Source organism: Aspergillus neoniger (assembly GCF_003184625.1).
Source record: "Aspergillus neoniger CBS 115656 unplaced genomic scaffold BO87scaffold_32, whole genome shotgun sequence".
NCBI lineage: Eukaryota > Fungi > Ascomycota > Eurotiomycetes > Eurotiales > Aspergillaceae > Aspergillus > Aspergillus neoniger.
Genome location: NW_020291160.1, coordinates 108,386 through 130,765, shown reverse-complemented (window position 1 = coordinate 130,765; position 22,380 = coordinate 108,386). Strand labels below are relative to the sequence as shown.

Here is a 22,380-nt window from a genome sequence, read left to right as displayed (position 1 = left end):
GAACAGGGGTGATCTGAAGATACGAATATTCCTGTGCTCGATTTATAACAAAGTCTTCAGAAGATATCGACATAACGAAATACAAGTTACTAGTGTAGAATCCGATGCATTGCGTTAAGGCAATCACTGTTTACCTGTAGGATTTGAAGCTAGCTCTACATGTTGGGAATGACTCTTTAGATCGTGACTGCTGACCATGTTACAGAAGGCGATTTACTACTACGTACGGCTCTGATGTATAATGTAGTCGTTGTTAATGGAGGAAGGACTAATTAGTTATCATCGAGTTCTTCAAGCTGACTTACTATTGTAGGCAGCTTAGTCCAAATCGACAAATATACGGGTGTATGTCGTTGCGTGACCATAGTTCTGTTCCTCAGGTTATACTACACCTTCATGACAAAGAAAAATAGAGATGAGAATCTCACAAAAAACGAATAATAAGAAGCCTAGAGAGAAAGTTGACATTCATCTTGAAGGTCTTAAGAGACTGAGAAGGAAGGACACGAAGGAGGAATCTCTCCATCAGAATTTCACAAATCTCCACAGCTCTTACTCCTCAACGCGAGCAAGAGTCTTCAGACACGAAAGATACTTATCCTGATGCAAGGCATCTCCACCTTTCTTATATGCTCTGAGAACCTCAGAATTCCTCTCCTTGATCGTATTGACCATATATTGGATACCATCAGCAGCGAGCTCCTCCAGAGCTTTCTCATCCGCCTGTGAGGCCTCATCATGGATCTCATGCAGTCGCCTCAGCCAGAACATGTATCTCCATGGCGAGAACCCTGTAGGTGACCGCTGTCCGAGATCCGATACAATGAACGTCTCACCACCCTTGCTGATGTGGCTTGGACAGTCGTTCCAATATACCTCGGATAGCAGAAGCAGGTTGTGGTTTGCTATTTTCAACCAAGCAACAGCAGACGGTAATAGATGAAACACCTCCAGCTGCTTTGTACCTCTGTTGACATCTTCCTCGTCAGACTCTTTCCCTGAGCGAAGTTGCAGGGGACTTTCAAACAGGGTACGGAAGATGAGTAGAGCAACTTGGCCCAGTCTATCCTTCGCAACACGCGTAGAGGCAAGTTTAGCCAGGAATGTAGCAAAATTCAGCCGGTGTGTTCCCGACATAGATGCACTGTGATTAATCCAGAAATCGGTCATATCGCCAACAAGGAAGGGGAGGTCGTTCCATAATGTACCATCGGCAGTTCGTGCGATATCGATGCCGTTGACACCCCGTGAGGGTCTTGTCAATGGACCCATTCCCTGGATGCGGAGGATGTCGAGGACTAGTCCCTCGCGCTCAGGTGAATCCGAGAAAATAGTTCGCCCAAGCTCGTAGTACATGTACCATAGAGAATGGATGTGACTCTCGAGAGAGTCAACGCCATCTCCGATGTCGCAGTATCGGCTGGTCACGACCCAGGTCCGATTGCTGAAGGCTATGTCTCGGACTCCTTGGTATTCACCACGTGCGACGGCCTGTCGGGTGTCTTCTTGGTCTCTGCGAGCGTGGTCGATTGCTGCAGTAGAAGGACCGTCTCTCGGTAGAGAGCTTAGTAGGGAGTCACGGAGGTGATGCATTTTGGAAGCTGATACTAATATTGATCGATGTTTTAATCAAAACTGAGACAGGAGATAGAAGAGAGTGAGGAATCAAAGAAGTTGACAGAATCGGATTAAGATACGAACTTTTGCAAACTTAACACCTACGAGGGAACAGGGGATTCTCTCCCGTGGGGAGACCTTCTGGACCCCTACATCTTAGGCAGCAACATAGGGCCTAACAAGGCTGACAGCCCAAGAGGTGAATCTGGACTCGTGTAGATGCTGACGGGCTTAACTAGTTTCTTTGTTTGCTTGTCGATCAGCCGGAAGCTAAGACAGAATTAGCTGTTGATCATGCAACTATCCAGCAGGGTCAGGTCACTAACCCCGCATTGCTGTGAGTAAGACGGCTTGCAGGGCAGAGTCGTATTCGGGATGTGATGAGTTGGCCTGCATACATTAGCATTGTTTGATGTTACATCCAATGTGACCAACTAGATGCTTAGCTTGAGAGCCGCTCAGATGGTCATGGGGCTAGTGAACCTTTAGCAGCACTTGCACAGATTTGGCAGTCTACTTCCAGTAATTTCATTAGACATACTTGATTATCAAGCATGACCTCAAAGTATTTCAGCATCAATCGAATTCGGACCGGGCCGGAAGGAAAAGCACTTGGCGCATGAAGGGAATTGACTTGTGGATGAACTGCCGATGATTGTTTGTTGCCTAAGAAGGCATTAGAGCTTATTCACCATGATGAAGTCTACATACCCTAGAGTAAGTTACTACAACAAGCAGAAGAACAAGTTTTCAACTATGCTATTCATCGTACTTTTCGAGAACTTCACTCTAGCCCAACCCGCTACATACATACTCAGTACTGCAGGCCGATATAGATGAAACTGTCCTGAGACACATTCCAAGGTTTTGAACAAACATATGGCAACCCTACAGCTACACCAGTCAGCCTCCGAATTCTGTATACTCATGACTATAATAAATAATACTTCACGTCACATGTGCCTGACGCTTACAGCGTTACATCGCATGTCCGCCCTACTCCGCAGGATTTACGCCCCAGCCCTGCAGCAGGCTACAGGGCTGTGTATGCAGGGTTCAAGGCTTGACTAAATACAGCGAACTCACTAGTCACTCTTAGCACTGAGCCCTATACTATACCCCACATGAATAATATCTTCATTGACTCGAGGATCAGGCGATCTTTCCTTTTACGAACAGTACCAAAGATGTAGGGCCACCCAGGACTACAATATCCTGCTATCAAGTGGCTTACCGCGATCCTTCTGCGTGACTATGAAGTCCCAGTCGTATTACTAAGGACTCGACTACCTCACCTAAGTGATCATTCGAACTGGTAAGTGAATGTGCTTCCTTGAACATATGAGGCATATCTTTCATTGGATAGCTTAGAGTATCCCACCAGTGTCGCCTCAATGCTGACTGCTTCAAACTGAGGATAGTATTTGTCAAATATGGCAAGAGTATCCCGAACTGCCAGAGTATATATAAGACACTGTCACGGCGCTTCAATTTACAAGTATCATCTCCATCAACTCAACACAGTTTCATAATCATACCTCAGACTAAAGAAGCCAATCTCCAAAATGCAGCTCACCAGCATCGCCATCATCCTCTTCGCCGCAATGGGCGCCATCGCCAACCCCATCACAGCTGAGTCGGACGACCTTCTTGCCCGGGATGCGCAGCTGAGTAAATACGGTGGAGTAAGTTCTTCTCAATCTATAGGACTTTGAAATAGTGCTAACCATTATAATCAATCTACAGGAATGCAGCCTTGAGCACAACACGTGCACATACCGAAAGGACGGAAAGAACCACGTCGTCAGCTGTCCTTCGGCTACGAATCTGAGGGTATGTACTTATATAAACTCCTATCGAATTCTAGGATGATTGATGTGTGCTAATGTTGTTTACAGTGCAAGACTGATCGTCATCACTGCGAATACGATGACCACCACAAGACGGTGGATTGCCAGACTCCTGTTTGAGTCGGTTATCAGCACTCTGGGCTGTTTTGGATATTTCTCTGGCTTGTCATAGATATGAGACTATATTGTGCCTTTCAACAATGCCGATGGTCTTGTGTCAATGTGGGCTGGGGTCAACTGTGGGTTAATTGTTGGGATTGAGTACCTTGTTCATCGGCAATCATTGTTGTTATCGCGCTCGTTTGGCACCTAGCTAGCTCTACCTTTATATGAAAGTTGCCTGTTCATTATAAAAAGCTTGCATCGTAGCTTAATGACTATTTGAAATTTAAGGAACGCGTAAGAGACAAAGTATTTGAAGGCAGAGCAATTGACAAGTCAAGTATCGTGTTCTTCGTCATTGTCATCGTCATCGTCTGATGGACTTATCGCAGCAGCGATACGTAAGCATAAACATACTTCGTAAGAGTAGTATGAACGTTGATATACTGGTCAGCCGGACAGTAAGCATAGCCAACTCAACCCAAGCTGGCATACCATGCTATTTAATGGACAGCAGAACAATCACACAACATCCTTCCTATAATCTATCCGCACCTCAGACGCCTCCCTCGCCTCCCCATCAGCATCCGCAAACGCTGTATCACCAAATAACTCCGCAACCTCCTCCAGAGTACTATTAGCCGTCTCAACATAGTAGAAGTATACCAATCCCGCAGAGAAAAGACAGAATCCAGCAATGACAAGGTAAAAGTATCCGTTGATACCGGCGAACGCATCCGGAGAGACCATGCCGATGATGAAGTTGAAGATCCAGTTGCTGGTAGTAGCCAGAGCCATACCCTTACTGCGGCCGCGCAAGGGGAAGATTTCAGCTGGTAGTAGCCACGGCATCGGGCCCCAGGTGAAGCCGTATAGGATGTTGTAGAGCATTACGAAGGCGTATTGGCCCTTGGCGCGGACCTGGACGTCTAGGTCGGCTTCGGTGAAGGCGCAGACGATGCCGAGAAGGACTGCCATTCCGAGACCTGTTTTGGTGCATGTTTTAGTTGGGCGTCCACCGTGTAATAGGAAGGTGTCAGAGGACGGCAATGTACTCACCTCCAAGTATTAGCAATGGTTTCCGTCCCCAGCGGTCTGCTAACCACCAAGTCGAGATTGTAGCTGCAGTGTAAGGGAGTGCGTTGGCTGCAGTGTACAGAAGGGATTTACGCTCATCGAAACCTGCAGTAGCAAGTGTGCTGGGAAGGTAAAAGGAGATGATATTGATGCCGTTGAGTTGCGCGAACATCTGCACGGTGATTCCAACGATGGTCCGCTTGCGGTATCGGGTGAACATTTCCTGTCCATGGTCAGATTCGCACTCGATTGTCTGCCCACGACAAGCGTAAAAGAACTCACCATCCAAGACGACTTTCCTAAGTTAGTTTCGAAGATAACTGCTTCCTCGATTTCCACAAACACCTGCTGTACATGCTCCGCCTGAGTATCGCCATTGGCGTGCAGATCAGCGACCGTCTGCAAGCTTTCTTGCATGAATCCGTTCTTGGCCAGCCAACGAGGTGTCTCGGGGAGGAAGAACGACATGGCCAGCAAGATGAAAGAGAGAGCAATCTGAATAATGAATGGACCTTGCCACGACATTTCACTGGGCAGAAGGAAATTGAAACCATAGTCTACCCAACATGAAAGCATATAACCTGCTATCTGAAAGGTATATTCGATTCCCACCATCAAACCACGCCGATGAGGGGCGGCAATCTCGGTCTGGATGATGGGTACTGTCATAGACAGAAATCCAACACCAAGACCTTGAATGGTGCGACCCGCAATGAAGGTGCCAAAGCCGGGAGCGAAGATCTGAATGAACGCACTGAAGAAGTAGATAAACCCGCCAAGACGGACGCACCGTTTGCGCCCCATCATATCGCCCAGCCGTCCTGCAAGGAGTGCACCCACTGCTGCGGATGCTTGTAGACAAGCAACAGCTATCCCGGTGATTGAAGGATCGACTCCGGTTGTTGAGCCGTCAGCACCCCCGTAGTCTTTGAAGAAGCGAGCCACAAAGGCTGGATTGACGAGAAGACCAGACATAATTCCTATCGAAGACAGCCATCAGCAACAACACGAAGTGACTTGACTATTTTATCGCCAGACAGGAGGCAATTATACCAGAGTTGTACCCAAACAAGGCATCTCCCAGACTGCCAAAACCACATGTCGCATAGAGCAATGGGGTTCCCTTGAAGGGATACCAAGCTCTCACCTTCGTCGGCTTCAGCTTCCGCTCCAGCCAGCTCTGCTGTTCTACTTCCCGAACAGCCACAGCCTGTGCAGTGCGAGTCAAAGCGACATTATCCGCCGGTATAGAGGACATTTTGGTAGCCATAGTTCCAGAGGAGCACCGTCAATGAGCAAGGGGCAGTGCCAGGTTGACTCCACGGTTCTGACGAACCGAGATATTTAAGCAGTTGTGGCCGTCCCTCTATTTCTACCCCAGAACATCATGTCCCGTGGGGAAGCATACCTTTTCTCCAGGCCCTGAAAGTGGAGCTGGTGTCGGGATTGAGCCACTCTAGTCGGCCATCCGGGGTTGGCGCGCTCGTGTTGCTTTAGCTCGGCGACCATTGTGAGTGCTGACCAGTTGCAACGAAACTCCTGTTCCGTCGAAGTGGGAATTTCTTTGGTTTTAGCCAATAGTTTTATCTCAAGATCCCGTAGGCACGGTCGACTTCCGGGACTGAATTTAGCCTTCATATTGCAACAACGATGCCGGTTGTTAGAAGATGTAGGGGTTTTCTCACCGGTTCCGTGTGGTTTCGGTTCCGAGTCCAGCTTGGCCAGTTCCGACCCCACTCGGTTCCGAGGCATTTATTCCCCGCTGTGGGATGGTCAACTGGTCTCAACAAACTGCCTCCTTTCGTTATGCAAATGGCTCACTTTGTGGGTACGGATAGAGTGAGCTTCTGAGACAGTCCGCCGGAACCGAGATCATAGATGGCATGACCTCCACCGTCGTACCGCCCGGCCAGAAGTGCCCTGTTAAAAGCCCTGACCAATCCCTGGAATCTGGTTGATCTGTAAATAATACTTGGCTAAAATGGCTCCTTCAGGAATCAATCAGGTTCGTTTCCATTTTTATAATATCTCCATCAAGAGTCGACTACTGACGTCCTCGATCGGTGTCCGTACAGGCTTTCGTTTTACATCCGGGTGGCAAATTCGATTATGAAGAGCGTGTGATACCCAATCTTCAGACGGATCGCGACGTTATCGTCCAGGTTATCGTGACTGGTCTTTGTGGCTCTGATGTAAGTCTTCAATTGAATTCATCATCCTTCTAGCTTGAACCACAGCTTACCATCGACCTAGATCCACTATTGGCAGCATGGCCGCATAGGACGGTATGTGGTGGAAGCCCCCATCGTCCTTGGCCATGAGTCCGCCGGCATTGTAGTGGAATGCGGAAGCAAATCAGGCTTCATTGTCGGTGATCGCGTGGCCCTGGAGCCCGGCATTGCTTGCAATACCTGCCAGCATTGCCGCGCAGGCAGATACAATCTTTGTAGCGCAATGCGTTTTGCCGCTACACCACCCTATGATGGCACCCTGGCGACCTACTACCGTCTTCCTGCAGAATGCTGCTACAAGCTGCCGGCACATGTGTCACTACAACACGGAGCACTGGTCGAACCGCTCAGTGTAGCAGTACACAGCTGTCGCCTGGCAGGAGATATGCAGCAAAAGTCGGTCGTTGTCTTTGGCGCTGGTCCTGTTGGCTTGCTCTGCGCAGCCGTTGCACGCGCATTCGGTGCGTCAACAGTCGTGATTGTAGACATCAACTCCGACCGACTTAGCGTGGCACAAAAGTACGGAGCCAAGCACACGTATAAGATGAGCGCCGATTCCCCTGAACACAATGCCGCCAGAATCCTGGAAGAATCGGAGCTGGATGCTGGAGCTCATATCGTACTGGATGCCACTGGCGCTGAGCCTTGTATGAACTGTGGTGTTTCAGCCCTTGCGCAGGGTGGAACATTTGTTCAGGTCGGCTTGGGCAAACCGAACCCCTCACTGCCGGTCGGTCAAATTTGTGATAAAGAGGCCATTTTCAGGGGGAGTTTTCGGTATGGCCCAGGAGATTACCGGACAGCTATTGGGCTGCTCTCGTCGGGTCGGGTTGTTCTAGAGGGCCTTGTTACCCATGAGTTCCCTTTCACACAGGCGGAAGAGGCATTCAAGAACGTCGGCAACCGACAGGGTATCAAGACTGTCATCTATGGACCCGGTGCAGATGAGAATACAGCGAAAGCAACCACGGCATAAAAAAAGCCAATCTCCTCTCTTGTTCTGTATTAGTAATCTGTAGGACGCTTTGCGTGTTAAATAGATTTGCTAGCTTCATGGATCCACTCCGGCCCATGACATGTCCCATAGCCAGTACAGTCCATTGTCACCAAAGGCATCTGAGGCGATATCTGGAACTTCCAAGGGGAAGCTAGTGTCATTCCAGTTATTCTCGAACGACCCATGCCACGAGTTCTCAGCTGGGGCGTGCTCCTGAGTATCAGGCAGCTGTTCTTGACTGTCTCTTGCGCCGTGTGTGTCATGGAGGTTACCATCCCTGCCAGAAGGAATAACTAATGGATAAAAATATAATCAGCTTCTCTGGACATATCATAGGGATAGAAAGATGACATTGCGCTTACCATTTTGAACTGATGCTAGACTCTCATTCAACCGATGCATCCTGCCATAGTCTGGCCATGTCGGCCGCCGTAATGAATTATCGGTCTGAGTTATTGGGGCATCCAGGGGCAGTCGTAGGGTGTCTTCCACGGATATGGACGCAGATCCCATAGATGACGTGTGCCCTTCCTGTTGACTGTTTCCTGTGACTGGAGCCAGGATGGCCTCCGATTCACGGCGAAGAATCAGAGTAACCACATTTTTCAAGACGGTCGTACTTTGTCTTGATAAAGCTGACCGTTCACCCAAAAGGCTCTGTAGACGTAAGATCCGGGTGATTGTACGCTTCGCCACTTGGGTTGAATCTGATAATGGGTCTGATAGGGCCATGACTGCCAGTACGATTGCAGCATGGAATATATTGATGGCAAGAAAGGCGACAAGATGGCTATCTGTTGCAAGCTGAGCAAGTACCGGCACTTCTGTGACGCGCGATGTCCTGAGGGCAGCATTCCACCAATGCATTGAACTTTTGACCGGCTCATTCGGGGACATGGCTTCGAACGGTGACAGCTTCTGAGCTGGTGAGCCTGCTTCAGGGTGTGAAATGGGAGATTCCGTTCCAAGCCTTGCCCCAGAAGTGGGATGACTTATTGACAGATGCCTGACTTGCCTTGCCAGTAACGGCCGGTGGAGGACAATGAGAACATTGTCGTAGGTTAATTGCAACGACAGGGATTGTAGTGCATGCGCTCTTGCACTCGGCCCACTATCAATTTCGAAATCTCGGTCAAAGTCCAGAGTCAAGTGGTCGGGAAGATTGTTCTGCCACTTCTGGAGATTCTGGGTCGCTTCTTTCACTAGTTCAATGTAAACGTCCCCGGTCAATGCCTTAGAGGAACCCGAAGTGCGCGAGCCGAAAATGAACTCCAGAGCCGGAGATGCCGTTAGATAGAGGGTGTTTAATTCTCTCTGATATGGAGAATAGCAGATGGCGTATCCTTGCTCCGAATCGGGTGCAGTAAAATATGGGTTCTCCAAATTATCCGCCGGCATGCTGAGATTGCAGTCCTTATCATTAATTCCCAATGGCCGACCGTACGTGATGGAAGCAAATCGGTCCCATGTATATATTGTCCACCACACTCGCTTCCGCTCCTCAATCTCCTCAAGCTTTCCTGCAGGAGATTCTCGATGTAGCCCAGCAGCCTGGGACATTTTGATAGTTGCACCGAGCAGAGAGAACGACAAGTTTGGGCGACCATGATAAACATGGTGCGACCCAAATAGAATTAGAATTTGAGCTGCTGTCACTGAAGACTCGTCCATCAACTCTACAACATGCAGTTCGACAAGACTCATGAGATCGGCACTCAATTTCCGCCACTTAATACTATCGGCTGCATCTGTGACGATTCTTTGTGATCGATACCATGCGCTCATCCCCAGCATGACTGTCAAAAGAAGTAAGAATGACTTCTGAGAAGGATGAGCGAACCCATCTATTATAGACTGTAGTCTTGTACGGAAAGTTGGCTCGTAGATAACGAGAGAAAACCAGTGAACTGTGTCAAAGTATTCCTCGAGTAAAGAATAGGTGACATCTTGGGAAGGCAAATGCCGTCCCAGAATCGATGCAATAGGACGTCGCTGACCTCCGGCTGCAGCGCGCCGGTCAGCAACACCCGTGCTAGTCCGGGATCCTGGAATGGCGGAAGTGGATTGTTCATCGATGACCTGCTTGTCCAGCTCATAGATTTTTTGGGCGATACCCATTGTAGATTCTGCTTCGCCATATTCCATCAAGAAATGCGCCTGATGCATCTCCTCAGATAGCTGTGTGTCATTTCTCTCAGTTCTGGACGTAGATGGGCAGTTGCCATCAGTATATTGTGGTTCACTATCAATCATTGCTGCTGATGTCATAGTCTGCCGCTGGCGGCTTTGCACAGCCGCTTTCGCGCTAATGAGTGTTACTGAATGCAAGGTGCAGTGACCCCGAGATAGAAGTGGAAGTGTTCTTGTCATGCTCATGAGAATGGAGTGACTTACATGCGATTTTTATCCTTGGGCCTCTGGGGAACAGGGAGCTGACGACAAGTTACCTTGGCCCGTGCACATAGGGAGCAAGGTCGGAAAGGGTCGCACTGTAGTTTTCAGATAAATGGGCGTCATTTTTTGTACGTTGGCAAAGAATTACTAAAGGGAAAGTATCACGCTTACCCGAGTTTTATGACGCCGGCATCTTTCACACGCATTACTGACTCGGGTCGGCAAAGGGGAGCGGACATGGCTTGTGTTGCTTGACGAATTGGACTCATTCCCAAGCTGGAGATGTTCCTGTTGTCGACTGGACATGGTCGGAGTTTGAACCTGGGAAGAGCAGCCGTTCAACGGGACCGGGAGAATTGTGGAGGAAGTACACAATCCCGCGAGAATTGGAAGGGTGTTTCTCCGCATCAAAGCGGCGGCCCGAATCGGGGATAAACTCTACGGGTCAGTAGAGTTTATGGGTTCGGATAGTGAGTTGATCCGAGATGCCCCCAAACCTACTTATCTTCGAGCAGTTCTGTTTACCACATAGATGATAGCTCATGAGAAGAACCTGTCTCTGATCTAGACGGTTTGGATTTGACGGTTATCGAAGGGTCAGTCTTGGCAATGGGGATAAACTTATTCATCGCTTATGGTACTGTATATATTTACTGCTACGCTATCAACCCTCATCCAGTTACCGAGGCAAGCCGTACTAACCACTTAGTACTTCATAGGCTACAAATTCAACCATCATGGCAAGCTACAGTACTAGTCTGGATACAAAAAGAGCTTGGCTATTCCTGATCCGTGCAACCAGCTGACTCTGTGAGTCAGGCTTTCCATCTTTGAACTAGTATTGCTAAAGTGCTACTTGCTATTAAAACCTCTTATCTCACACCGTCGTCCCACCGTCCCGATCCATCCTAGTCATCTCAGCCCTGTCTCTCTGCACATCATGGACGATGATATCTCCTTCCTCCGATGACACGGGTGAGAAGTCCACCCACGAGCCCCCATTCATTTCTTTCGATAACAGCGGTGACGGCCCGCTTCGGGTACCCGGCTTTGGTGCCATCCCTCTGGATTACGAGCTTCCATCCGACGCGCGTTTTGCTCATGGAATCAAAGAGTGGCGCCAGGCGCCAGCCGTCACGACACGTGAGCTGGCCATGACTGCAGTAATGAATCGTCTGACCGACCGTCCAAACTGGCATGTCGATGTCTTCGATGATGTGGCCGTGGCGCACTGGCGGCAAGAAAGCACTGCCTCCATCGCTATGAATCCCCTCTTGAGTGACCGGGCCTGGGAGTGGTGCGTGCAGGAACTACGCGACAAAGCCACCGAGTTTCAGCAAAAGGGGCATATTCGGGTGTTGGACACTGGATCCTGTGTCTGCAAGTCTGATCATATTCCCGCACTTCAAACGGGGGAGCTAGCCGGCGAGTTCCGACGCGCAGTAAAACCGGTGCTTCGATCCCTCATGGAATCCGGGCTGTTGGATTGGCGGTCAAGGAATAGATTAAGTATCGTCGACCCGACCTTGTTTCCGCTGGTTTATGGGCATAGCTTGGTCTTGACTGATGGGGGTCGGGTGGAGGTAGAGAATGTGCTTGGCACGTATCAAGGTGCGACCACCCTTGCGCCTCCTCATGTCGACAAGAGGACAGATTCGGCGGAAATTCAGAAGCAAATTGATGAACTGCCAAAGCCACTATGGTGGGTGACAGTCGATCATGAAACAGCGCCTCATTATCGATGTAGCGCGAATTATCAGGCTCTGCCATCTGAAGTGGAGTTTGTAGGGGATGCAGGGTCGACGCAGGTTCGCCTCACCTCATATGTCAACAATCTGCACCCTGTGCACCAGAATCTCTACCGCGCAATAGAAATGCTGGTAGGCCGGGCGATTCCGTTGTGGAACGACTGTCTGGTACAGGGACAGCGCGGCTGGAGGGATATTCTGAATCAAGGCCAGCTGGGGCCGGTGCCACTACGGATTATCACCTATGGAATAGAATGGGAGAATGTGATTCCTGAATGCCTCCTTGCCTTCCGAGTCCCAGAATTTATGAGGAGGCAGGAGAGGCGGGAAGCTCGAGAAATGATCTTGAATAGGACGGGATACAACACAGACAATCGCCGTGAAAGGTCTGAATATGAACGAAATTGGTTGGAATATTATTCAGACATGCTAGGTAATGGGGACAAGGAGTTGCCGTCCAAAGAGTCCAACCTCTGGCAACGCGCAAAGGAGTATCTTGAAATCCCCGAGGATGGATCAACCACACCTGTTCCTGTCCCGGATAACTGGCAGCAGTACACCTGGAGGTATATCGAAAGAAAGGCCCGGCGAAAACAACACTTCCGCCACCCGGAGCCAGGAATAGCATTTTCTTACCAAGAGTGGAAAACCGGACGTCACAACGAAAGAGCTGTGGTTAACATGGTCAGCAAGCGGGACGACTGGCATGATATGCCCTACAAACCTGTCACGCCTTCCCACAAACCATATACTATTCGGCTCCAGGAGACCTTCCGTTCGCAAGGACTTCAAGTAATTGTGAACATGGAGAACATTGAGCTTACCCCTGACAACCCGGACTACGGAGGAACAGACTGGCACATGGAAGGCCAACTCAACGAGCACCTTGTAGCCCTCGCTGTCTTTGCTTATGATGTCGACAATATCACCGAACCCAACATCGCCTTCCGTCAGAATACTAAGATGGATCAATGCTTCTACCAATATAGGCATAAAGAGAAAAAGAAATGGTGGGATTTCGAATGGCCGATGCACAGATATGGAAAGATTAGCCGCTCCGATTTACCAGAACTGGCAAGAATCCTGGGCTATTCAGATATTGACCTCGATACTGATAACCACGTAACGAGAACATGGCAGGAAAAAGGTGTAGCCTCGGTTGCACAAGGGCGTTTGATTACGTTTCCCGACGTCCTAGAGTACCGTGCTGAGCCCTTCTCACTAGCCGATCGGACTCGCCCGGGGCATTTTAGATACATCAAGCTGTATCTGGTCGACCCTCACTATCGTGTCTGCTCCACCCGCAATGTGCCGCCCCAACAGCATCACTGGTGGGCAGAAGCGGTAGGTATGGATCTGAGGACTGCGGGTCTGCCTCAAGAGATAATCGATCAGATCATGCAAGAGACGGGCAGCTGGCCTATGGGGTTACCGGAGGCTCGGCGGCACCGCCGCGCATTCTTGAATGAGCACCTCTGGAATAACCTGGTTAGGATGAATGGGATGGATTGGCCATACTTTAATTGCTGAAGACAAAAGCAGAGGAACTGGTGGAAGCGGTTGCCGTGCGCGCCGCGGAGACAGCCCCTTTCAAGTGTTATAAATTCGAGTCGATGAAAGTAATGTAATTGAGATTTACAAGATTAGTTTGCAAACAACATTGCTTAGTTAGACCCTTTCTTATGTTGTGAAGCTGACATCAAAAACATGGTGTCAATGAATTGAGAGAGCTATCTTGACAAAACCAGCTATCTAATACCCCGAGCGGAGAGATAGAGTGCCTGACTGTAACCAAATTTGGTTGTCATATATATTTATTTCATTCAATTATATATTTACAGTCTATTTGTCCCTTATTTTGCCTCTCGTCCTTCAAGATGAATACTAAACATATAAGTAGATGGATAAAAGTATGGAGTGGCCTACGGCCTGAGAGTCTAGCGCCCGAAGTGGGAGTCAATAACGTGACTAGCCCGCCGGATATATTTCAGCTTCGATCTAGTCCTAGATGCAGCATAACATTCACATGATAAGAATATAGTACCACACCCGGAGTACTCTCGACCGTAGATGTTAAGCATAATGGAATGTTCCTGTTGTTGGGTCTCGTCACTTGTTCTTCAGGTCGTCAACCCCGCACTTTGTTAATGCACAGGGGTCAATCAAGAATGAGAAGGTCACGGTGCCGCGCGTATCTCAGAGGAACTGTGCCGATCGTCCGAGGCGTCGGAGAAATATCCTGGTTGACGTGACGAGTTTCGGTATCCGGGGCCTGGGGTAAAATGATGATCTGGGGAGACAGAGAAATGCGGGGTGCAGGTTTGTCATTCCATGTGTTGAACTGCGAGAACCTTTCATTTTCCTTGAGAGCTGAAGTAGCCTCTACTCCTGATGCAGTTTAATATCCAAAGGCGCGATCTACTACCCGTTGGCGACCATGAACAAACCTCAGGGTCAAGTGCTCTGTATATTGATGACCATAACATGTGGCATCTCATACCTGCTCTATGGCTATGATCAGGGGTTCATGTCAGGCGTGCTGTATGCTGTCATCACCTACCTCGAATTATGGTTCTGACTGGCGTGCAGACTCGCCGAGGATTACCTTCAGACAATGGACCAGCCATCAACTTTTATGCAAGGACTACTGTCCAGTCTCTACACGCTGGGGTGCTTTTTCGGTTGCGTCGGCAGTATATCATTCAGCGAAAAGATTGGTCGCAAGAAGCCTATTTTAATCGGCACAGTCCTGATCTCGATCGGCGCAGTCATTCAAACAGCCGCATACTCGCCAGCTCAATTTATTGTCGGAAGAATCGTGTCTGGGATGGGAACCGGACTCAACACCTCTGTGATCCCAGTATGGCAGGCTGAGACCCTTCCAGATAAAAAGCGAGAACGATTCGGAGCCATCCAGTATGTGTTGGTTTGCACAGGAACCACCATCAGCTACTGGATGGCGTATGCTCTGTCCTATTCTGCAAATAGTGTTTTCCAATGGCGCTTCCTGGTCGCGGCGCAGCTTGTATTCGCTGTGCTGATAATGTGCCTTGGTAAGTCCCTCATGTATTTTTCACTGATAATGCTTGGTACACAGCTTATAGTGTGTAGTTCCATTGATGCCGGAGTCCCCTAGATGGCATTTCGTCCACGGCTACCCAGACAAAGCCTTGCGTACCCTGATGAGAATGCATGGAACATCGGATGAACAGCAAAGCGAAGTCCAGGCAGAAGTCCAGTTAATACAGCAAGCTGTGGAGCTTGAAGCCAGACATGGAGCGACTAAATGGGTTGATTTATTTAAGAATGAGCCACGCACACAAAATTTCCGACGTCTCATGCTAGGGTGGTGGTAAGTCTCGCTTATCAGTCACCGCGGGATGTTTCGGCTGATTAGATGCATCATATGCAGGCTGATGTTCATGGTGATGTGGTCCGGCGTGTGCAGCATCGGCTATTACATTTCATACCTCTTTGAAGTCTCCGTCGGTCTCAGCCATAATCTATCCCTGCTCCTTTCCGGGTTCAACGGTCTCTGGTATTTGTTATCAGCATTTATCCCTTTTTTCGTGATCAACCATCTCGGCAAGCGGCGGTGTATGATGATTAGCGCTGCTGGCATGGGCTGCTGTTTCCTGACAATGTCACTAACGATCCGGTCGGGCACGTTTGCAGCCTCGATTGTCTGCATTGTTGCCTTCTTCCTGTACTACACCTTCTTCGCACTGGGATACCTGGCGATACCCTGGCTGTACAATGCCGAGATCATGCCTCTTCATCTGCGATCCCAGGGGACAGCTCTGACGACCTCCTCAAATTGGATTTGGAACTTCGCCACCGTCATGGTGACCCCCTCGCTGATGAGCCAGCAGGGCTGGAAGGGATACCTGGTATTTACGGTGTTTAATTTCTGCTTTGTGCCGGTGATTTACCTGCTATATCCGGAGACTACCGACCGACGGCTCGAGGAGATCGACGCGATATTCTACGGGACTTCGGTCTTGGTGGCCCGAACGGAGTGGGCCGACAAAGGCCGGTTTGAAGCCAACCCGCTGGGAGGAGTCATCCAGGGGCTAGAACCTTCGCAGAAGGATACACAACACTACGTGGAGTACGTCAGCTCAAACTCGGAGAATTGCTAGCAGGTGGAACAATGTCTTTGAGTCACCATGTTGGTTTGGGCATCTCTCAACTGTTATGGAAGGTTGTGCATTTTATCTGCTTATCGGCCGGGAGCAGAGGAAACGGATTACCCAGATGCAGCGTCATTATGCAGATGTATACTCCGTCCTGTGTAAAGTCCTGTTAACTCCGTGACTTAAAATCCGAATTATTGGCCCCATAACTTGATTGATTGCTAATTCAGGGTAAAACCAGATCCACCGGATTGGTTGTCAACGTTTTGTCTGGTGAATGATCGTTAGACCCACAGTCGGCGAAACGGGATTTCCAACGCCGACTGCTGGAAATAGATGATCACTAAGACTCATCAGCCTTTCAGACTTTGAGCCCCTCGGGGCAACCAAAAGAAACCAGCCAGTAGGGAGGCACTTTGAGATGTGCCTGACTATGGCATTTGCTGGATCCGTGTCGGTTCGCCCAAAGCCGAATGCCGATGGGGTCCCCGGCGGCTAAGCTTCCGCCCGCAATTCGAACATAAATTTTCTTATGCTCCATCTTTCACTGCGGGAGCCAATAATCTGGTATCACTGCCTGTTGCTTCTCGACTCGGAGGCGACCACTTCCGGTTGTATCAAAATCTGTCACCGATTTCGCCGTGCGGACCTCGTAGGGATTCGACAGGCTCCACTCACCACATTGGAGAACAAGATATCAAGGGGCGTGGTCGCTGTTGTGCGTAGTTGAAAGGTTTTTGGAAGCATGTACTATTAATCTTCTTCACTACAACTATATATATGCCCGTTGTTGTGGCTTATAATTACCTTATTACATCTTCTTCATATTGCTATAGTTATTCTTTTCCGCTGAAAGGCGTGTAATCTTTCAATCATGGATCCATCCCACCGGGATGATGCAGATGAGAATGACCTCAGTCTGCAACTAACCAAGACCCAGACTGCTTCCAGTGTGGTCACCAACGAGCAACGTCGTGCTCTCACCAATATCGCTTCCGAGTTACATACCGAGTCGCTGGCCGCTGTCATCACCAACGAGAAAGCTCTAGACCCAAGCCACCCCCAGTTTGATCCTTATCAATGGGCCAAGGTCACCATCCGGGCCTTGGACGCCGAAGATATCGATGCCCGTCAACAAGGTATCCTATTCGAGGATCTGTCGGTTCATGGATCCGGCTCCTCGCTTCATCTGCAGCAGACGGTGCTGTCGACTCTCATGAGCCCCTTCAAACTGGCTACTTCGGCATTCCGCAGCAAGAAAAGCACACGTCGCACGATTCTACACAGTCATGATGGTCTTTTGGAGAGTAGAGAACTATTGCTTGTCTTGGGTAGACCTGGTAGTGGTTGCTCTACCTTTCTCAAAACCATTAGTGGACACCTCCACGGACTGGATCTGGACCCTCAAAGCAATGTGCAGTACAAAGGTATCGCATTCAACCAGATGATCAAGGAATACCGCGGTGAAGTTCTATACAACCAGGAAGTCGACAAACACTTCCCTCATCTGACCGTTGGCGAGACCCTCGAGTTCGCTGCTCACGCACGAGCACCACACAACCGGATCGGTGGTATGAGTCGGGCAGAGTACGTCAAGACGAGGGTCCAGGTGATCATGGCATTCTTCGGTCTCTCGCATACGTACAACACAAAAGTGGGCAACGATTTCATCCGTGGTGTTAGTGGTGGTGAACGAAAGCGCGTGAGGTAAGTCGGCATGAAGGTCCCACGATGGTATAGCTTACTGAACCATTTAGTATTGCCGAGATGGCTCTATCGCGTGCTCCTATTGGTGCCTGGGATAACAGCACACGCGGCCTCGACGCTGCCATGGCCCTCGAATTCGTTCAAGCTCTTCGTCTTTCCTCTGATCTCGTCGGCTCCTGCCATGCTGTTGCTGCGTACCAGACATCCGAGTCTATGTACCAGCTGTTCGACCAGGTGGTGGTGCTGTATGAAGGTAGACAGATCTACTATGGCCCGCAGCAGGAGGCAGCCCAATACTTTGAGGAAATGGGCTGGGAGCGACCACTGAAACAGATCACCCCTGACTTCTTGACGTCCATCACCAACCCTCGGGAGAGAATCGCTCGGAAAGACATGGCAGACAGAGTTCCCCGGACACCAGCCGAATTCGAAGCTTACTGGAAGAACAGCCCACAATACCAAGCTCTCAAAGCCAAGATGCACAGCTATAAAGCGAGATATGCGCCGGGCGTCCAGCTCGAGAAGCGATTTGGCGAAAGCAAGCAGGCGCAGCAAGCGAAACACGTTCGTCCGAAGAGTCCTTATCTCCTCTCAATTCCCATGCAGATCCGGATTTGCCTCCGACGAGCATATCAAAGAACACGAAATGACCTTCCCACTACCTTGATTACCGTTTTCGTTCAAATCGCACTCTCGTTGATTATCGGTTCAATTTTCTACAACACACCCGCCGCAACGGCTGGCTTCTTCCAAAGGGGTGCTACCCTCTACTTTTCGGTCCTGATGAACGCTTTGATTACTATTAACGAGATTATGTCCCTTTACGCCCAACGTCCTGTTGTCGAAAAGCAGGCCGGGTACGCATTCGTGCATCCGTTTGCCGAAGCTCTTGCGTCAATCATCCTCGATTTTCCCATCAAGCTCTTCAGATGTATCTGCTTCAGTATTATCCTCTACTTTATGGCCAACTTACGTCGCGAACCTTCTCAATTCTTCATCTACATCTTATTCCTGATTACTACGGTTGTCACGATGTCCGGTGTCTTCCGAAGCTTGGGTTCTGCCACCAAGAGTATTGGACAAGCTATGGCGCTGGCAGGTATCTGCGTCATCTGCATGGTTGTGTACACGGGCTTTACCCTGCCTCAGCCGTACATGCATCCGTGGTTCAGCTGGATCAGATGGATCAACCCTATCTTTTACTCGTTCGAAGGCTTGGTTGCAAACGAATTCCATGGACGGAACTTTGAATGCTCGGAGTTCATTCCCAACTATGCCAGTCTTAGTGGAGACTCCTTCATCTGCTCTGCGGTTGGTGCTGTCGCCGGAGCACGAACTGTCTCGGGAGACCAGTTCATTTCCTTGAACTATGAATACTCTTATTCACACATCTGGCGGAATTACGGAATTTTGATTGCATTTTTGGTGTTCTTCAATGCGCTTTACCTGACCATTACCGAGCTTTCTCCCGGAGCGAAGCCCACTGCTGAGGCACTGGTCTTTCGTCCTGGACATGTGCCCGCCAATCTTCAGAATGATGAAGAAACTGGAGTGGATTCTGTGCAAGCTGTCACTGAAGGTGCTGGAGAGTCTGATCTCGGAGCTGCCGAAATTCCGGAACAAAAGGAAATCTTCACCTGGAAAAACCTGTCGTACGATATCCCCGTGAAGGAGGGAACCCGGAGGCTTCTCGATGAAGTGAGTGGATTTGTTAAGCCGGGAACTTTGACGGCTCTTATGGTATGTCCTGCTCTCCCTACGTACGAAGATTCTTGCTAATTGTATCATAGGGAGTCAGTGGTGCTGGTATGTCGGCCTTCATTGACGGAATGCTATGATATATAATAACTAATTGGTTCTAGGTAAAACTACTCTACTCGACGTCTTGGCGCAGAGAGCTTCACTCGGAGTCATCACCGGTGAGCTCTTTGTTAATGGCAAAGACCTGAACGCAAGTTTCCCGCGCAAGGTTGGTTACGTTCAACAACAAGATATGCATTTGGCCCAATCGACAGTCCGTGAAGCACTTCGCTTCAGTGCGGTTCTTCGCCAGCCCAAGACCGTTTCCCTCCAGGAGAAATACGCCTACGTGGAAGAAGTGATCAAGATGCTGGATATGGAAGACTTTGCCGAAGCTGTGGTCGGAAACCCCGGTAATGGCCTCAACGTGTGCCAGAGAAAGCTTCTCAGTATTGGTGTTGAGTTAGCAGCCAAGCCGGAATTGCTGATCTTCTTGGATGAGCCTACTTCTGGTCTCGACTCTCAGAGTGCCTGGGCTATTTGTACCTTCATGAGGAAGCTTGCGCACCACGGACAGGCTGTGTTGGCTACGATCCATCAGCCTAGTGCTCTGCTCTTTGAGCACTTTGACCGACTGTTGTTCCTTGCCAAGGGTGGAAAGACGGTGTATTTTGGCGATATTGGCCAGCAATCTCAGACGTTGTTGAACTATTTCCAAAGCAATGGCGCCCGTCGTTGTGAAGAGACTGAAAACGTGAGTCATAACATTCACCCGCCATTTGATTCATGAATACTGATTTCATTAGCCCGCTGAATACATGCTGGACATCATCGGCGCCGGTGCGTCTGGAAAGTCAACCATTGACTGGGTCCAGACCTGGAATAACAGTCCCGAACGCAAAGAACTCCACGATGAACTGGACCGCATCTGCCAAAAGGGCGCATCGCTACCTTCGCGCGACGAAACCATCGCTGAGTTTGCCATGCCTCTGTCCAGCCAGTTTTACTACGTGACACAACGTGTGTTCCAGCAGTACTACCGACAACCCGAATACGTTCTCGCCAAATTCGTTCTCGGAATTGTGTCCGGTCTCTTCATCGGCTTTTCCTTCTGGCAGTCCGACAACTCCCAGCAAGGGTTCCAGAATGTTCTTTTCAGTTTGTTCCTGCTGTGTACCATCTTTACCACCTTGGTTAACCAGTGAGTGTTACCACCATCCCTGCGACGGACTTTACACTAACTCCATCAGAATCATGCCCCACTTCGTCGCCAACCGCGCCCTCTACGAAGTCCGCGAAAGACCATCAAAGGTCTACTCCTGGAAGATCTTCATCATCGCTCAATTCCTCGCCGAAATCCCATGGCACATCGTTCTCGCCGTCTGCGCCTGGGCATCCTTCTACTTTGCGGTCTTCGGCGCCGACCAATCCTCCGACCGCATGGGTCTGATCCTGCTCTTCGTCATCCAATTCTACATCTTCGCCTCCAGTTTCGCCCAATTTATCATCAGCGCCCTCCCCGACCCCGCACTGGGAGGCATGCTCGCCGTCTTCATGTTCGGTCTCTCCCTCATTTTCAACGGTGTCATGCAGCCCCCGTCTGCTTTGCCCGGCTTCTGGATCTTCATGTGGCGCGTCTCTCCCCTGTCGTACTACATCGCCGGTATCGCCGGTACCGCCCTGCACGGCCGTCCGATCATCTGCTCCGATAGCGAGCTCAGCGTATTCAATCCCCCGTCTGGTCAGACCTGCGGTGAATATCTCGCTGATTACCTCACTACTGCCACGGGCAGATTGTATAATGAGAATGCGACTGAGAGCTGCGAGTATTGCTCGCTTCGTTCGGCTGATCAGTATCTGGCCGGTCGGGAGATTAGCTGGGATGATCGCTGGAGAGATTATGGTATCTTCTGGGCTTACTTTGTCTTCAACATCTGTGCGGCCATTGTGTTCTATTATGTATTCCGTGTGAGGCCGTATAACAAGAAGACGAAGGCGAAGAGGGCGTGAGATGTTGGTGGTGGTATAATGTGGGTTGTTTTAGTATTGCATATAGATGAATTAGATATATTACACTTTGCATAGCATTGATTAGTATCATTGGACCATTATTTTGATGGTCTTGAGTGCTTGTAGTGAACAGGTATCACTAGATAGGAGTTAATAGCATTTTTTTGTAAAGTGCATAACTGCCATACTGCCTGTGAATTCAGCGGAGGTCTACCACCCCGCCGTGCCCTATATTCTACTCTACTTGAAGCCCTCATCGCCGTGGCGATGTGAGTCTTGGAATAAAACGATGCGATGGTGACTCACAAGTAAGACGATCTTCAATCTGATCAAGGGATATTTAATAAATGCAGTGCACGTCGTTGCCTAGAGGTAATGTAGCTGTCAAAGTCACCGTGTTATGATTCACCTTGCCTTCTCAGTATCTCAATATAAAAAGACTCTCTGGCCTCTCTTCTTCTTCTTTCTTTTTCCTTTCAGTCCAGGTATCAAAGACAATTCTCACTCATAGTTCATTTAGATTTCTACACTCAACCTCAGACTATGTTCATATTTCCCTATCCAAAGAGAGAACTATAGTCATCATAACATTGATTGCAACATCAAGACCTGCGCGTCAACCTGACACTCAGATCCTAAAGGATCAGCACGCAGATGAATGCAACATCAAAACCTCATCTCTGCATATCTACCTCCACAAGATGAGGTTCTTTCTGAAGCAGGTCATGATGAGTAATGGCTATGCCACAAGACAACAGAATGCCAATCCTG

General features: G+C 49.4%; 8 protein-coding genes across 8 annotated transcripts; 5 read left to right on the top strand and 3 right to left on the bottom strand.

Annotated features, from left to right (window-relative positions):
* Window positions 1–170: 170 nt before the first annotated feature.
* Window positions 171–1,790, bottom strand: BO87DRAFT_379351 (DUF3632 domain-containing protein). Its single transcript, XM_025624016.1, has one exon. It carries the CDS (start codon window positions 1,591–1,593, stop codon window positions 553–555), a length of 1,041 nt encoding a protein of 346 aa, XP_025476420.1. The 5' UTR covers window positions 1,594–1,790; the 3' UTR covers window positions 171–552.
* A 1,210-nt stretch (window positions 1,791–3,000) lies between these two features.
* Window positions 3,001–3,814, top strand: BO87DRAFT_379350 (uncharacterized protein). Its single transcript, XM_025624015.1, has 3 exons — window positions 3,001–3,302; window positions 3,364–3,450; window positions 3,516–3,814. The coding sequence occupies exons 1-3, from the start codon at window positions 3,183–3,185 to the stop codon at window positions 3,585–3,587; spliced, it is 279 nt and encodes a 92-aa protein (XP_025476419.1). The 5' UTR covers window positions 3,001–3,182; the 3' UTR covers window positions 3,588–3,814.
* BO87DRAFT_142264 (sugar porter family MFS transporter) lies at window positions 3,649–6,106 on the bottom strand. The gene is made up of 4 exons (XM_025618125.1): window positions 5,700–6,106; window positions 4,929–5,626; window positions 4,629–4,869; window positions 3,649–4,555 (listed from the first exon to the last, which is right to left on the bottom strand). The coding sequence occupies exons 1-4, from the start codon at window positions 5,914–5,916 to the stop codon at window positions 4,092–4,094; spliced, it is 1,620 nt and encodes a 539-aa protein (XP_025476418.1). The 5' UTR covers window positions 5,917–6,106; the 3' UTR covers window positions 3,649–4,091.
* A 493-nt stretch (window positions 6,107–6,599) lies between these two features.
* On the top strand, window positions 6,600–8,038 carry BO87DRAFT_341475 (NAD(P)-dependent alcohol dehydrogenase). Its single transcript, XM_025620698.1, has 3 exons — window positions 6,600–6,651; window positions 6,722–6,838; window positions 6,900–8,038. Exons 1-3 carry the CDS (start codon window positions 6,628–6,630, stop codon window positions 7,851–7,853), a joined length of 1,095 nt encoding a protein of 364 aa, XP_025476417.1. The 5' UTR covers window positions 6,600–6,627; the 3' UTR covers window positions 7,854–8,038.
* BO87DRAFT_142261 (fungal specific transcription factor domain-containing protein) lies at window positions 7,891–10,348 on the bottom strand. The gene is made up of 3 exons (XM_025618124.1): window positions 10,269–10,348; window positions 8,237–10,171; window positions 7,891–8,167 (listed from the first exon to the last, which is right to left on the bottom strand). The coding sequence occupies exons 2-3, from the start codon at window positions 10,140–10,142 to the stop codon at window positions 7,929–7,931; spliced, it is 2,145 nt and encodes a 714-aa protein (XP_025476416.1). The 5' UTR covers window positions 10,143–10,171; window positions 10,269–10,348; the 3' UTR covers window positions 7,891–7,928.
* Window positions 10,349–10,989: 641 nt separating this feature from the next.
* Window positions 10,990–13,621, top strand: BO87DRAFT_379348 (DUF4246 domain-containing protein). Its single transcript, XM_025624014.1, has one exon. The coding sequence runs from the start codon at window positions 11,216–11,218 to the stop codon at window positions 13,544–13,546; it is 2,331 nt and encodes a 776-aa protein (XP_025476415.1). The 5' UTR covers window positions 10,990–11,215; the 3' UTR covers window positions 13,547–13,621.
* An 832-nt stretch (window positions 13,622–14,453) lies between these two features.
* BO87DRAFT_461795 (sugar transporter) lies at window positions 14,454–16,245 on the top strand (the record flags this gene model as incomplete). Its single annotated transcript, XM_025629121.1, has 4 exons — window positions 14,454–14,557; window positions 14,606–15,069; window positions 15,128–15,368; window positions 15,429–16,245. The coding sequence occupies 4 exons, from the start codon at window positions 14,454–14,456 to the stop codon at window positions 16,156–16,158; spliced, it is 1,539 nt and encodes a 512-aa protein (XP_025476414.1). The 3' UTR covers window positions 16,159–16,245.
* Window positions 16,246–16,916: 671 nt separating this feature from the next.
* BO87DRAFT_461794 (ABC multidrug transporter) lies at window positions 16,917–21,633 on the top strand. Its single transcript, XM_025629120.1, has 6 exons — window positions 16,917–17,859; window positions 17,910–19,599; window positions 19,650–19,665; window positions 19,722–20,353; window positions 20,406–20,800; window positions 20,850–21,633. Exons 1-6 carry the CDS (start codon window positions 17,027–17,029, stop codon window positions 21,607–21,609), a joined length of 4,326 nt encoding a protein of 1,441 aa, XP_025476413.1. The 5' UTR covers window positions 16,917–17,026; the 3' UTR covers window positions 21,610–21,633.
* Window positions 21,634–22,380: the final 747 nt, after the last annotated feature.

What these genes read in the sequence shown, in the direction of transcription:
- BO87DRAFT_379350 (XM_025624015.1), top strand. Translation starts at nt 3,183, where the DNA reads ATGCAGCTCACCAGCATCGCCATCATCCTCTTCGCCGCAATGGGCGCC. An exon ending in AGCTGAGTAAATACGGTGGA is followed by an intron (nt 3,303 to 3,363) that starts GTAAGTTCTTCT and finishes ATCAATCTACAG; the next exon opens with GAATGCAGCCTTGAGCACAA. An exon ending in CTTCGGCTACGAATCTGAGG is followed by an intron (nt 3,451 to 3,515) that starts GTATGTACTTAT and finishes TGTTGTTTACAG; the next exon opens with TGCAAGACTGATCGTCATCA.
- BO87DRAFT_461794 (XM_025629120.1), top strand. Translation starts at nt 17,027, where the DNA reads ATGGATCCATCCCACCGGGATGATGCAGATGAGAATGACCTCAGTCTG. An exon ending in GTTGTGAAGAGACTGAAAAC is followed by an intron (nt 20,354 to 20,405) that starts GTGAGTCATAAC and finishes TGATTTCATTAG; the next exon opens with CCCGCTGAATACATGCTGGA. An exon ending in TTTACCACCTTGGTTAACCA is followed by an intron (nt 20,801 to 20,849) that starts GTGAGTGTTACC and finishes TAACTCCATCAG; the next exon opens with AATCATGCCCCACTTCGTCG.
- BO87DRAFT_142264 (XM_025618125.1), bottom strand. Translation starts at nt 5,916, where the DNA reads ATGGCTACCAAAATGTCCTCTATACCGGCGGATAATGTCGCTTTGACT. An exon ending in TAGGAAAGTCGTCTTGGATG is followed by an intron (nt 4,870 to 4,928) that starts GTGAGTTCTTTT and finishes GACCATGGACAG; the next exon opens with GAAATGTTCACCCGATACCG. An exon ending in ACCATTGCTAATACTTGGAG is followed by an intron (nt 4,556 to 4,628) that starts GTGAGTACATTG and finishes GCACCAAAACAG; the next exon opens with GTCTCGGAATGGCAGTCCTT.
- BO87DRAFT_341475 (XM_025620698.1), top strand. Translation starts at nt 6,628, where the DNA reads ATGGCTCCTTCAGGAATCAATCAG. An exon ending in CTCCTTCAGGAATCAATCAG is followed by an intron (nt 6,652 to 6,721) that starts GTTCGTTTCCAT and finishes GTGTCCGTACAG; the next exon opens with GCTTTCGTTTTACATCCGGG. An exon ending in CTGGTCTTTGTGGCTCTGAT is followed by an intron (nt 6,839 to 6,899) that starts GTAAGTCTTCAA and finishes CCATCGACCTAG; the next exon opens with ATCCACTATTGGCAGCATGG.
- BO87DRAFT_379351 (XM_025624016.1), bottom strand. Translation starts at nt 1,593, where the DNA reads ATGCATCACCTCCGTGACTCCCTACTAAGCTCTCTACCGAGAGACGGT.
- BO87DRAFT_379348 (XM_025624014.1), top strand. Translation starts at nt 11,216, where the DNA reads ATGATATCTCCTTCCTCCGATGACACGGGTGAGAAGTCCACCCACGAG.
- BO87DRAFT_142261 (XM_025618124.1), bottom strand. Translation starts at nt 10,142, where the DNA reads ATGACATCAGCAGCAATGATTGATAGTGAACCACAATATACTGATGGC. An exon ending in TCTAGCATCAGTTCAAAATG is followed by an intron (nt 8,168 to 8,236) that starts GTAAGCGCAATG and finishes TTTATCCATTAG; the next exon opens with TTATTCCTTCTGGCAGGGAT.